The sequence below is a fragment of the Pelobates fuscus genome, chromosome 8, assembly GCF_036172605.1.
Source record: "Pelobates fuscus isolate aPelFus1 chromosome 8, aPelFus1.pri, whole genome shotgun sequence".
NCBI classification, from domain to species: domain Eukaryota; kingdom Metazoa; phylum Chordata; class Amphibia; order Anura; family Pelobatidae; genus Pelobates; species Pelobates fuscus.
The window spans coordinates 86024532-86037778 of NC_086324.1; the positions used below are offsets into that span (position 1 = coordinate 86024532).

A 13247-nucleotide genomic window follows, 5' to 3' on the forward strand; every position below is an offset into this window, starting at 1 on the left:
CATAGTGGCAGTACCTCCATTACATAAAAGCAATATCATTTATATGGTCTGTGTTCTGCCTGAGACGTGGAAGTCATTTTTTCTTTCAAATGATAAAAACATATGATTACAAGCTAGACAAGACATACCTTTTTTATTATTGCATGTTACAAGACACTTTTGATACAATTTTGAAAGTGTTAATAAAATACAAAATGCCAGGTTTTCTCTGACCTTATTAGGTAAAAACTTATCAATTTCCTGCTGAAGTTTTGTCTGCACATCAGGGTTTGTCGCAATGTTATAGGACACAAATGTCATCGTGGTGCTTGTGGTCTCATATCCAGCAATAATGAAAATTAGAGCCTGTGCCATTAACTCAGTGTCTGTCAATTCTGTTGAAAATAAAAATCAATGACTTATCATCTATACACCTACATGTGTATTTTCCTCCCTTCCCTCTCTCTCTGGTTGTTGTGATACATAGAATAACATATAACATATTACATAAACTTTACTACTCCTGCTTCACCTGTCTACTTACTCTTGTCATATGTGAATAGAATTATTACAGTGTTATCTCTGTATGTGTCTATACCTTCCAGTTCTTTTTTTATAACTTTACTAAGAAACAAATGTATTTGCAAAGACCTTATTCTGTTAATACTATTCTCTATATAGAGAATGCAAATTCGTATCAGCCTCAATTCTGCTATTTTATACAGCTTATTTTATAGGTTCAACTTTAAAGTGACACTATAGTCACAAAAACTACTTTAGTAAATTAAGCAGTTTTGATGTCCAGATCATGCCCCTGAAGTCTCACTGCTCAATTCTCTGCCATTTAGGAGTTCAATCCCTTTGTTTATGCACACCTAGTCATATCTCTCAGCTTGTGACTTACACAGCCTCCCTGAACACTTTCTGTAAAGAGTCATCTAATGGTTACACTTCCTTTATTGGAAATGCTGTTTGCTTTAGAATGACTTATCTCTGCTCTGTAAATAGCTTGCTAGACCTTGCAGGAGCCTCCTGTGTGTAATTAATGTTCACTTTACAGAGCAGGGGATAAAAACGATTAAAGTAAGTTACATCTGATTGAAAATGAAACCATTTTGTTTTCATGCAGGCTGTGTCAGTCACAGCCAGGGGAGGTGTGGCTAGGGATGCATTAACAGGAAGAACATTATTAAACTCATGAATGGCAGCTAATCGGGCAGTGAGATTGCAGGGATATAATCTATACACTAAAACTGCTTCATTAACCAAAAGTTGTTTTGGTGACTATACTGTCCCTTTAAGGCTGCATTCTAGGAACCCACAAGAAGGGAAAAGGGAGAGATCTTAGAATACTCGACATTACCTTGCAGGTGGTATTAAAAGTAATATATGATGACATTTAAAAATAAATCTTTCTAGATATGAAATCATCCAACAAAGATCCACACATTAGTTTTTTAACCACTTTTATCTTTTTTGCCATACCTACTGTAAGTTACAACAATACCAGTGTCTGAAATATCACATGATATGGGATCTTAAAGTGTCTTTGCCTTTATTTTTTGCATTTGTGTTTTCATGTGCATAATACAGGTCTAATATCAAATATAACACTGATTCTTATTAGGTATACAAGGGTGCATACGAAAAATAATGTCATCCGTAAGTGAAATTAAACTAGCTAGAAGACAGCTGATCAGGCTTCCATTGTTATTTAAGTCTTAAACTAATTTGATAACACTGATTAAAGCAGTAATTGAGTCATATCACCTTTACATCCATGACTTTCATCTTCTGTTGACTGGTTTTCTTTATTTTGGGAATCAATCATTAGTTGCATAAAGTCCACTTGATCCTAATTGAGAAGCATGTGCAACAAACAAACAAATAAATGAGATTAGAGAAAAAATACTTTACAATAAGTCGTAATATAACAACATTGAACAAAATAATTAGGCTGACTCACTAGAGGTTGGGAGGTCAGAATGAACTTTATCTGTAATCCCTTTCCAATATCAAAAGGACCCATATTATTTTATTAAACCCAATTTCTAAGTTGCTTATGAGAGGTCCCACCAGAGCTGCTATACTAAGTGAAGCACAACTCATTGACAATGGCAGCTAAAGTACTGATAATAAAATGCTTAAAGGAACACTATAGGCACCCAGATCACATAATCTCATTGACAGTATCCCTGTCCCACTTTGTTTTTAAAAACCTGCAATAATTACCTTGCAGGACATTAAATAATGATAACAGAAAACACCCAAATGGCCCTGATCAAAAGTTTACATAACCTTGAATGTTTGGCCTTGTTACATACGCACAAGGTGACACACGCAGGTTAACATGGCAATTAAAGGTTAATTTCCCACACCTGTGGCTTTTTAAAGTGCAATTAATTGCAGGTGTATAAATAGTCAATGAGTTTGTTATCTCTCACGTGGATGCACTGAACAGGCTAGATACTAAGCCATGGGTGCAGAAAAGAACTGACAAAAGACCTGCATAACAAGGTAATGTAACTTTATAAAAATGGAAAGGGATATAAAAAGATATCCAAAGCCTTGAAAATGCAAGTCAGTACTGTTCAATCACTTATTAAGAAGTGGAAATTTCAGGGATCTCTTGATACCAAGCAGTGGTGTCGCTAGGGGGGGCCAGAGGGGGCCATATCCCCCCCCCCCCTACATCATGATGTGCCCCCCCTTGGGCCCCCCAAATGCCAGCAACTTGCTGGCCATGTTCTTCAATTCTATTCCCTCGGACTGTAACAGTGTGTTACAGCCCGAGGGAATGCAGGGCAGTCTGGCCAGAGGAGCTGGGTGCTGTTTGTGCAGAGATGCTGGGGCTGGAGAGAGCACTGACAGGCTCCCGGCACAGACACCGCCCCCAAACCAAGCCCCGCCTCCCGTGCATAAGCCCCGCCCCCGCCGTAAAGCAGCAGAACTTGCTGCTGCAGAAGATGGCTGTCTGACCCCCAGCAACAGGCTGCAGTGACAGGTAGGCTTGATGTGTGTGTGTGTGTGTGTGTGTATGGACATAGCAGTCTGTGTGTGTGTATGGACTCAGCAGTCTGTGTGTGTGTGTGCGCGTGTGTGTGTGTGTATGGACTCAGCAGTTTGTGTGTGTGTGTGTGTGTGTATGTGTGTGTATGGACTCAGCAGTCTCTGTGTGTGTGTGTGTGTGTGTATGGACTCAGCAGTCTGTGTGTGTGTGTGTATGGACTCAGCAGTCTGTGTGTGTGTGTGTGTATAGACTCAGCAGCCTGTGTGTGTGTGTGTGTGTGTGTGTGTGTGTGTGTGTGTGTGTGTGTGTGGACATATCAGTCTGTGTGTGTATGGACTCAGCAGTCTGTGTGTGTGTGTGTGTGGACTCAGCAGTCTCTGTGTGTGTGTGTCTGTGTCTGTGTGTGGACTCAGCAGTCTCTGTGTGTGTGTCTGTGTCTGTGTATGGACTCAGCAGTCTGTGTGTGTGTGTGTGTGTGTCTGTGTGTATGGACTCAGCAGTCTGTGATTGTGTGTCTGTGTGTATGGACTCAGCAGTCTGTGTGTGTGTGTGTGTGTGTGTGTGTATGGACTCAGCAGTGTGTGTGTGTGTGTGTATGGACTCAGCAGTCTGTGTCTGTGTGTGTATGGATTCAGCAGTCTGTGCCTGTGTGTGTATGGATTCAGCAGTCTGTGTCTGTGTGTGTATGGATTCAGCAGTCTGTGTCTGTGTGTGTATGGACCAGCAGTCTGTGTGTATGGACTCAGCAGTCTGTGTGTGTGTGTGTGTGTGTGTATGTATGGACTCAGCAGTCTGTGTGTGTGTGTGTGTGTGTGTGTGTGTGTCTGTATGGACTCAGCAGTCTGTGTCTGTATGGACTCAGCAGACCGTGTCTGTGTTTATGACTCAGCAGTCTGTGTGTGTGTGTGTGTATGGACTCAGCAGTCTGTGTCTGTGTGTGTGTGTGTATGGACTCAGCAGTCTGTGTGTGTGTGCATGGACTCAGCAGTCTGTGTGTGTGTGTGTGTCTGTATGAACTCAGCAGTCTGTGTCTGTGTGTGTGTGTGTGTGTGTTCTGTATGAACTCAGCAGTCTGTGTCTGTGTGTGTATGGACTCAGCAGTCTGTGTGTGTGTGTGTGTGTGTGTGTGTGTGTATGGACTCAGCAGTCTGTGTGTGTATGGACTCAGCAGTCTATCAATAATTAAAATTCCTGTGAGTTGTTGTGTAGGAAGGGCCCCAGTGCATTGCTTCTATTTAGTGAGCATGTGTGTGTCAGTGAGCTTGTCTTTAGTGAGCTTGTGTGTGTCCCTGAACTTCTTTGTAGTGAGCATTCTGTTTATACAAGTGAGTTTGTCTGTAGTAAGCTTGTGTGTGAGTCAGAGAGTTTTGTCTGTCAGTAAGCCTATTTGCGCATGTCAGTGAGCTTGTGTGCTTACTGTACTATATATATATATATATATATATATATATATTTATATATTGACTTGTAGGAATGGCATACATTTTTTTCCAGGGCTGCTTTGGATTCCCAGGTATTCCCAGTTTGGCTCTGCCAGCGAGTTCACTTTACCGCTGAATCATCTGTGTGAGCTGCCGCACACTTTAGCCCTGTTGCATGCTTCTGTGAGCTGCTGTTGACAGGTACTAGTAGTCTAGAGATTGGGACATGGGGTATATGCTCAGCTATCTGTATAATACAGATCTGTGTGTATATAATATCCCGGGATAGTCAGTACTTCCTGTATAGTGCTGCTCTCTGTATAATACAGGCCTGGGTCTGTATAATATCCCGGGACAGTCAGAGCTCCCTGTATAGTGCTGCTCTCTGTCTTGGGATATTATACACAAACAGAACTGTATTATACAGAGAGCAGCACTATACAGGGAGCACTGACTGTCCCAATTTATTATACACACAACCCTGTATTATACAGAGAGCACGGACTGTCCTGGGATATTATACCCAGACAGTAATTGATAGCTGTGCTGAAAAATGTCCTTGGAAACTTTTTCCAAATGTTGGCAACTATGGCACTGTATCAAGGGTAATGTGTTTGTTTTTTAATAATCCCTGGTGGAAAATAATGAATCCTCCACCAGGGATTATTAAAAAAAAAAAAAACACACATTGTGTTGGGGGCGGGTCTTAACATGCGGCAGGGGCAGGGTCAAACTGTGGCGAGGGCGGGGTTCAATGTGCCCCCCTACTTTTGTCCCTGGCCCTCCATGTGCCCCCCCTAAAAATGAATCCTAGAGACGCCACTGATACGAAGCCAAGGTCAGGTAAACCAAGAAAGATTTCAGCCACAACTGCCAGAAGAATTGTTCAGGATACAAAGAAAAATCCACAGGTAATCTCAGAAGAAATACAGACTGCTGTGGAAAAAGACGGTGTGGTTGTTTCAAAGAGCACAATACGATGATACTTGGAAAAAAATAGCTGCATGGTCTAGTTGCCAGAAAGAAGCCTTTACTGCGCCAATGCCACAAAAAAGCCCGGTTGCAATATGCCCCTACAACACCTTGACATGCCTCACAGATTCTGGCACACTGTAATTTGGAGTGAAAGGACCAAAACAGAGCTTTATGGTCACAATCATAAGCTCTATGTTTGAAGAAGCATCAACAAGGCCTATAGTGAAGAGAATACCATCCTTACTGTAAAACATGATGGGGACTCATTGATGTTTTTAAGGTCTGTTCCTGACAAGGAATGGAAAACTGCAGTCATGATGAATGTGGCAATAACCAGTGCCTATAACATCAGGAAGAAGAAACTTGTGAAGATGGACAACTACCAAGCAGTGAAAGAAGAGCTAGAAAGGATGTGGAAAGGGAAGGCCGTAATAGTCCCAGTTGTGATATGAGCACTTGGGACTGTGACTCCCAAGTTGGGGAAGTGGCTTCAATAGATTCCAGGTGGGACATTTGAAATCACTGTCCAGAAGTTTTAGGAACATAAGATACTAAGCAGAACCCTCAGACTCCTAGGCTTCTGGTAGAGGACCCGAGAATTAGAATAAATATACCACACATGAAAGTTGAGGAAATTAATTAATATACATCTATCTACCAATACATTAAATGACAGAGATGTTATCACAAATTGAGGACACCAGCACTTATAAAATAAGTGCTTATAAAATATAAAATTAAATTAAGATCCAACAGCACAAATCATGCAAAAAGTGGTAACCACAATACAACGCAGTGTAAAGGCAGACTTCATCACTCAGGATTCATATGAATACATAATTAAGAAAAATACAAGGACTCTGGTCATATACACTCTGCACCAAATTCACAAGGACTGTAACCAACACCCAGGTCGATCTATAGTTTCAATTGGGTGGGGTGATTGAACCTGGCTCAACTTTCTTTTTAAAGAGCCCATTGAAACATTACCAACATCTCTCAAAGACACACCAGACTTAATACAACTATTGGACCAAATTGTTTTACCAGACTTCTATTATATTGGCTATGTGCGACCATCATATCACACATAGGAGGTATTGAAGCCATGCGCCAAGTGCTAAGGGAGTCTACAGTCTACAATGGCCCTACCACTGAGTTCACATTGGAGCTTTTGGAACTAGTACTGTCTCAGAATTAATTCCAATTTGAACATTGTTGGTTCCAGCAAATCTTAGGGATGTATATGGGGGCAGCGATGGCACCCAACTATGTGAATTAATACATGTATATTTTCGAAATAGAACATATTACACAGCCATATGTAGGGAACATCCGGTTCAATCATCGTTTAATCGACAATTTGTTATTCATCTGGAAGGGGGACCTGGATACCATCACCAATATGATCAATACAATCAATGCCATTAACACATCGATCAAGTTAACATGATCACAAATCTAGAAGGGGTGGATTTTTGGGATGTACATATATACATACAGAGTCAGAAATTGGCATATAGTCTGTATACCAAACCGACCGATAGGAACACATTATTACATGCTGAAAGTTTCCATCCAAAACACCTCATATCATTCCTACCCTTCTCAATTCTTACAAGTATTTTTTTTTTTTTTTTTTTAAACATCAGATATTGGTATTCAGTGTTTTGAGCTTGCTTTTCCACCAAAAATTTAAATGTACCAAAATCATAATTTCTTATTCGGATTCTTTTCTATCCGAATATTACTTTTATTATTTTCCATTACATACATAGATACAAAGCTACATAAATTTACGTAAGATTAACACCAAAGAAGCATTCTACCATGCATCCTCCAGTAACGGTTGTGTTTCCCTGAGCAGCGGAATACCTCCTCCTCTTCCTATATAAAGAATTAATCTTTCCTTTATTAAAAAAAAAAAAAATGAAATAAATAAAACATAAAGAGGAAAAGGGAAGAATAGGTTTACCATATAAGTTTATTTCCATATGTGCTTGATGTGTAACCTGATTTATTATTCTAGGCCATTCCGGAGGGTCTGGTTTCCGCCAAACTCTAGCTATGCATATCTTAACAGCCAGTAAAATATTTACCACTAAGTATTTACAATGCTTGTTTATCTATGGTAAATCTAGGTGGAAAAGCCACATTTGTGGCTTGAATGTAAACTCTACCGGAACGATATCAGCTAATGTATCTTCTACTATAACTTTAATCTGTTGTTATTTCTTGCAGTTCCACCAAATATGGTATATTGAACCCTGTGCCTGAGAACATTTCCAGCAGCAATCTGCAGTGGATTTATTGAACTTGCTAATATGTAGTGGGCCCAGATACCAGTGGTTCATCAACTTAAGATATACTTCTTGTAAACTAATAGAGTGTACACTTTTTTTAACCAGTTCCAGAACTTCTTTCCAATTTTCGATTGAATTATAGACTTTTATATCCCTTTTCCATTTCCTCATTGGTGAGGTTGGTATTATTTACTGATTATTAATAATAATTTTTTTCAACCTTGAGATTAATTTATAGCTGTATTGGTTATCTATAAAATCCTCTAATTGGGTTGCAGGGGAGACAAAGTTAGCCTTTAAGAAATTTTTCATTCTAAGAAAGAGAAAAATGTCTCTATTTTATACATTATTTTGAAATTGTACAACATCAAATGGCAATATTTTCCCATCTTTCATAATATCGGCTAAGGCAGTGGTTACCAAACCTGTTAGGATCAAGGTGCCCTTAATATTTCAGTATTTTTTCAGGCACCCCAAGTCACAATTTCTAGGTTGCATATCTGTACAGCGCTGCGGCATTTACTGGCTCTATAGTGTAATGTACAATGTTGGTGTTTGAAGGGGTGCTTGTATATAGTTATTGTGCTTTAGTACAGGGGTGTGTTTGTATGTAATGTTTGCATTTGATTGCAGGGCTGTGTCTGAATGTAATGTTCACTTTTAAATGCGGATGTACATTTGTGTGAAGTATTTGTGCTGGAGTGAAGGGGTGTGTTTGTATATATATTTTTTTAATTTGAATGCACGGGTGTGTGTATGTAATATTTGAGTTAGATTGCAGGAGTATGCTTGTATGTTGTGCTGGTGTTTGACTGCTTGGATGTATGCACATACTTTACCAGATTGGGAAAGCCTAATCCATTTGGGTCCCATCCCTTTTAATTATGTTCTGCGCAATTCTGGGTTTCTCACTTCCCCAAATTAAGGAAAGGAATAATTTATTCAATTTTTCTAGGATTTGCCATGGGAACCTGAAGTGGAATCATTCTGAACAGGTATAGTACCTTAGAGACCAAATAGGCATTCCCATCCATGAGAACTCTACTCCCTTCAATTTAATAATTTGCTGATTGAGAACTTGCAATAAAAACTCATAATTTTCTGGAATAACTTCATTAATAACTGAAATGACTGCTGGAATATAAATCTTGGGAGTTGTCAGTGTGAGTCAAATGTTGTCTGCATAGAGTGTTACTGTAAACTTTTGCTTATTTACTTTGATGCCCTTTATCTCCTCTGTTGATCTTATCATCGCTGTAAGAGGTTCAATAGAAAAAGCATAAAGCAGAGGAGAGGGCAGCCTTGCCGTGTACCATTTTGGATACTGAAAAAATATTAACTTAAAAATGGACCAGTTACTTACTATAAAGAGCCATAGAGTACTTCTTAAATAAACCTTTGATCCCGAAAGTATCTAATGTCTCAAATAGGAAGGCCCAATCAAAAGCTTTCTCGTTTTCTTTTTCTTTGTTTGTTTTATTATACATTATTTATTTCATTTTTTCTGCTGCACAAGTACAGAGGATCATATATAGGAAATAGGGTAATAGCATTAATTAAAGCATTACACATGGGGTTATAAAAACGTGGAATGGTTAAACCCCTTAAGGACACATGCCATGTGTGACATGTCATGATTCCCTTTTATTCCAGAAGTTTGGTCCTTAAGGGGTTAAAATAAGGGAATAAGAATGTGGGCACTTGTGAGGCAGGAAAAGAGAGGGAACATTTTTTTTTTTTTGGTTATATTTTTTATTTATGTTTTTAGGGGCTGCATAAGTATAGAGTATAACATTCAGAAAATAGAGCAGAAGCACAAATATAAGCACTTCACATGATGATATGAAACATGGAATTCCCAAATTCACTGTTTAATATAAAGTAATAAGAAAGCTGGTATTCTAGATGGGTGAAAAAGATAACAAGTAGACATAAAAATATATAGAAAGTATCACAAATAAGCATATGAAATATTAAAACGTATATATCACTTTAATATAAGGAAATAATAAGGTTGGAAACTTTGAAGTAAGGGTAAATGCTCTGATTTTTCTTTGCTTTGAGCATAACAAAGAACATCAAAATAAGCAATAAGTAATAAGCACTACGAATAGGGATCTGAAGATACACATATCACTACGTGAAAAAATCGAAGGATGATTTTTTTTAAACTAAAGGTTATAGGAAGAATGGGAATTTTTTTTTTTTTTTTTTTTGCTGTCTCTATTTAAATTTCCTAAATTTCCAAAATCTTCTTTAGGTTGTAAACTAGATGGTATGGATTTGGAGCTAGCCTCAGCTTCAGCTGGGTTACACCCTGGGCTTGTCTAGGGACAAAGTAATTTCTGATCGGGCTTAGAATAAGCACAATATTAGCAGTTTATACTACTATGTTAATTGTTAACATAGAATAAGGGGCATAGAGGGATATTCTGGAATGATTTACGAGGTTTCCTCTATTTTGTTTCATTAGTTTGTATTTTGGTGTAATTGTCTTTGTTGTTTTTTTTTTTTTTTCTTCTTCTTCCTCTGAGGTTTATACTCCCTGTGAATATAATATCTCTGTAAAAATAGAAAAATAAGATAAGGTAATTTCCCCTCCTCAGAAACCCAACACCTGCATGTGGTTGTACTCTGTTTTTAAGTTGTTCAGAGGACTGGCCTAGAGGAATGCAAAAGGGTATCCTTCTGGTCATTAGGAATGATTGGATTTGGAATGAATGGATGTTTGGTATGCGTAACAGGTTCTCTCAGGAGCACTGGAATAAAGGAATCAGGGGCAAGGAAGTGGAAAGAGTTGGGCACTTTGGGGATAGTTATCGCACTCAATAAAGATTAAAATAGTATCAATCAATACCAAGGGACTAAATTATTGCCAGAAAAGAGCCTATTTGTATGATCTACTGATTAAAGAAAGAATAAATATCTGCTTTGCACAAAAGACATACTGGGACTGTCAAGGATCTTCTTTTTGGAGGTATAAAAAATTTACAATAATTTATGAAGCAGCTTTAAGAGATGAGAAGATAAAAGGAATAGCTATAATAGTATCAAAACTACAATTTTAATATATTTTTCACGAGTCAGATAGTAATGGGAGATACAGAATATTGGTTTGTAAAGTAAATGAAAGATTGTATACTTTAGTAAATTGTTACGTTCCCAGTGATTTTCCAGTAAAATTTCTGAATTCCTTAATGGAAAAAGTGGAGAGATTCTCCAAAGGAGTGTTAATAATCGGGGGAGACATGAACTGCACAGCGGATGCCAATTTGGATAAAAATAGAATGAAAGGGAATAAGGCAGATAAAAATAAAAATAAAGCATAAGCAGAAAAATGTACTAGATGTATGATAAAGAATGACCTCTATGATTTATGGAGTACACAGCATCCACTGGAGAGAGAATACACTTTTGTAAAAACATATTTTTTCATGAAGTTTAACTGTCTGAAATTTTGTACTTCCTCTTCTATTGGTAATATTAGCTGGTCTGACCATGCCCCGGTCTACTATGAACTAAAGAATAACGTGCAATTCAGTGGTAGAACGGAGTGAAAAATAAAGGATTACAATTTATGTTCTGCAGAAGCTAAGCAAAAACTAGTAGATGAAATCCAACAATTTCTAAGTTTTAATGGTAATAAGGAGGTCTTGTACTTGTATAACACTAGAGGTGTGAAAAATCCCTAATGCAGCCAACAATAGGGATAACACACCCAATAGGATAATATGTAGATAGAATATCCAATAGTGTAGTAAGAGGTAGGATGAACAGAAAAGGAATAATCTATCCTAATAAAAGGGAGAAACCAAACCAGAGATAAGGACCTAGTATGCCCTAAATTAACTGTCTGAATCCACCACTACTGACTGCTGCTTCAAGGCAGCCTAATGAAATCCCTCAAAGCTTAAATCACAAGACGCATTGATTAGCGTCATCAGAGCCCAAGTGGTATCAAAGAATAAAGTAAATTCAATAAGAAATCATAGCGTCGGCTACTGGCAGCTTGTCGCGCGTTTTGGCATGTTCAATACGCCTTTGTCAAGAGCTAGCCGGCAAATGAAATAAGGACCGCTTATAGAGGGGTAAGTACACGCCCCTCCAAATAATACCTCCAATCAGACGATCTAATTACCAAAGAGTGTCCAGAGCCGAGAGAGGAGGTAAGTAAGGGAGGGGAAAGGGATCAAACTTGGTCACTGCTAAACGAAAAAGAAGATTTTGCTGAAGTTAGAACCAAACAAAGTTTGCAAAAGCAAAATATAATGAAACTATAAAATAAATGAATCTATTAATGGAATATAAGAAGGAGTATTATTGGAAATAAATTAATATCAATTCCGCCCGTTAAAAGCACGGGTGTTACATTCATTTTAAGTAACATTGTAGCTTAAGGATTACATAATTATAGCAAAAACTTACAAACTCATTCAAGTATCAAAATAAAATTAACTCACAAGGTTTATCAACCATAAAGAAAAAGTGGAATAATGTGAGTTATGAAAAAAATTATAATAGCTAAATAGTAAAGATTTACATTAAACAGTGACAGAAAAAGAGGACCTTATATTCAAATGCCAGGTTAAAGGTTGTTACCATAAAATGTATACTGAAAAAGATCACTATAATAGGTAGAAAGGCCAATTAAAGAGATGAAAATAATGAATGGATGAATAAAGGTGTAAAGATGGACTGATTACAAGGGAAAAAGAGTACAAAAAAGGGGATGAATAAAGAACAGGGATAAATAAGAGACAATTATCTGTAGATCAAATATAGGGGGAAAAGGAGAAGCCTTCATTTAAACCTCTTGGGTTCAGGGTGTTCAGTTTGTAAATCCATCTACATTCTCTTTGGTGTAGAATTTTATCAAAGTCACCCCGTCTTTGTTCCCGTTTGACAAGCTCCAGACCACAAAAGTGAATATCTTTACAAGACCCACCATGCTGTTCCTTTAAATGTCTTGAAATGGGGGTGTTCAGTTGATTTATGGGGGATCTAGCATGTTCTTTGATACGCTCTTTAAATGGTCGGAATGTCTTGCCAACGTACATAAACTTGCAACTACAGGTAAGTAGATAAACTACCCCTGTAGAGTTGCAATTGAAGAACTGAGTGATTTGAAAAGATTGTATACCTTCACTATCACTTACTGCTTTAGAGTCTCTGAGAATATACTTACAGGCTATGCATCTACCACAGGCATAAGAACCTGCAGGAATTTTGCGTCCAAGCCATGTAGTGTTGAGGGATTGTTTAATTACAAAATGGCTAGGTACAAGAATATCACAAAGATTCTTGCCCCTCCGGGCCGTAATAGTAACTTGTGGACCTAGGACTTTCTTAAGGTGAGTATCCTTCAATAGAATAGGCCAAAACTTTTGAATATAGTGTTTTACCTCATCCCAACCAGTATCAAAAGTACCGATCATCCTAATGGTTTTGTTGGTACTTTGATGTGGTAGTGGAGGGTCTGACAGGAGGTCAGACCTGTCAGTTGTCAGAGCTCTAAAGTAGGCCCTCTTCAGACACCTGTTAGGATAGCCTTTCTCTTTG

At 38.1% G+C, this 13247-nt stretch overlaps 1 protein-coding gene across 1 annotated transcript in view; it reads right to left on the reverse strand.

Annotated features, from left to right (window-relative positions):
* Nucleotides 1-13247, reverse strand: part of LOC134571648 (cytochrome P450 3A4-like) — a 98047-nt gene that overhangs the window by 16957 nt on the left and 67843 nt on the right. The window contains exons 9-10 of the mRNA XM_063430125.1: nucleotides 1750-1834; nucleotides 214-374 (exon numbers count right to left, since the gene is read on the reverse strand). Of these exons, the coding sequence (XP_063286195.1) occupies nucleotides 214-374; nucleotides 1750-1834 (246 nt within the window). The remainder of the gene's footprint in view (nucleotides 1-213; nucleotides 375-1749; nucleotides 1835-13247) is intronic.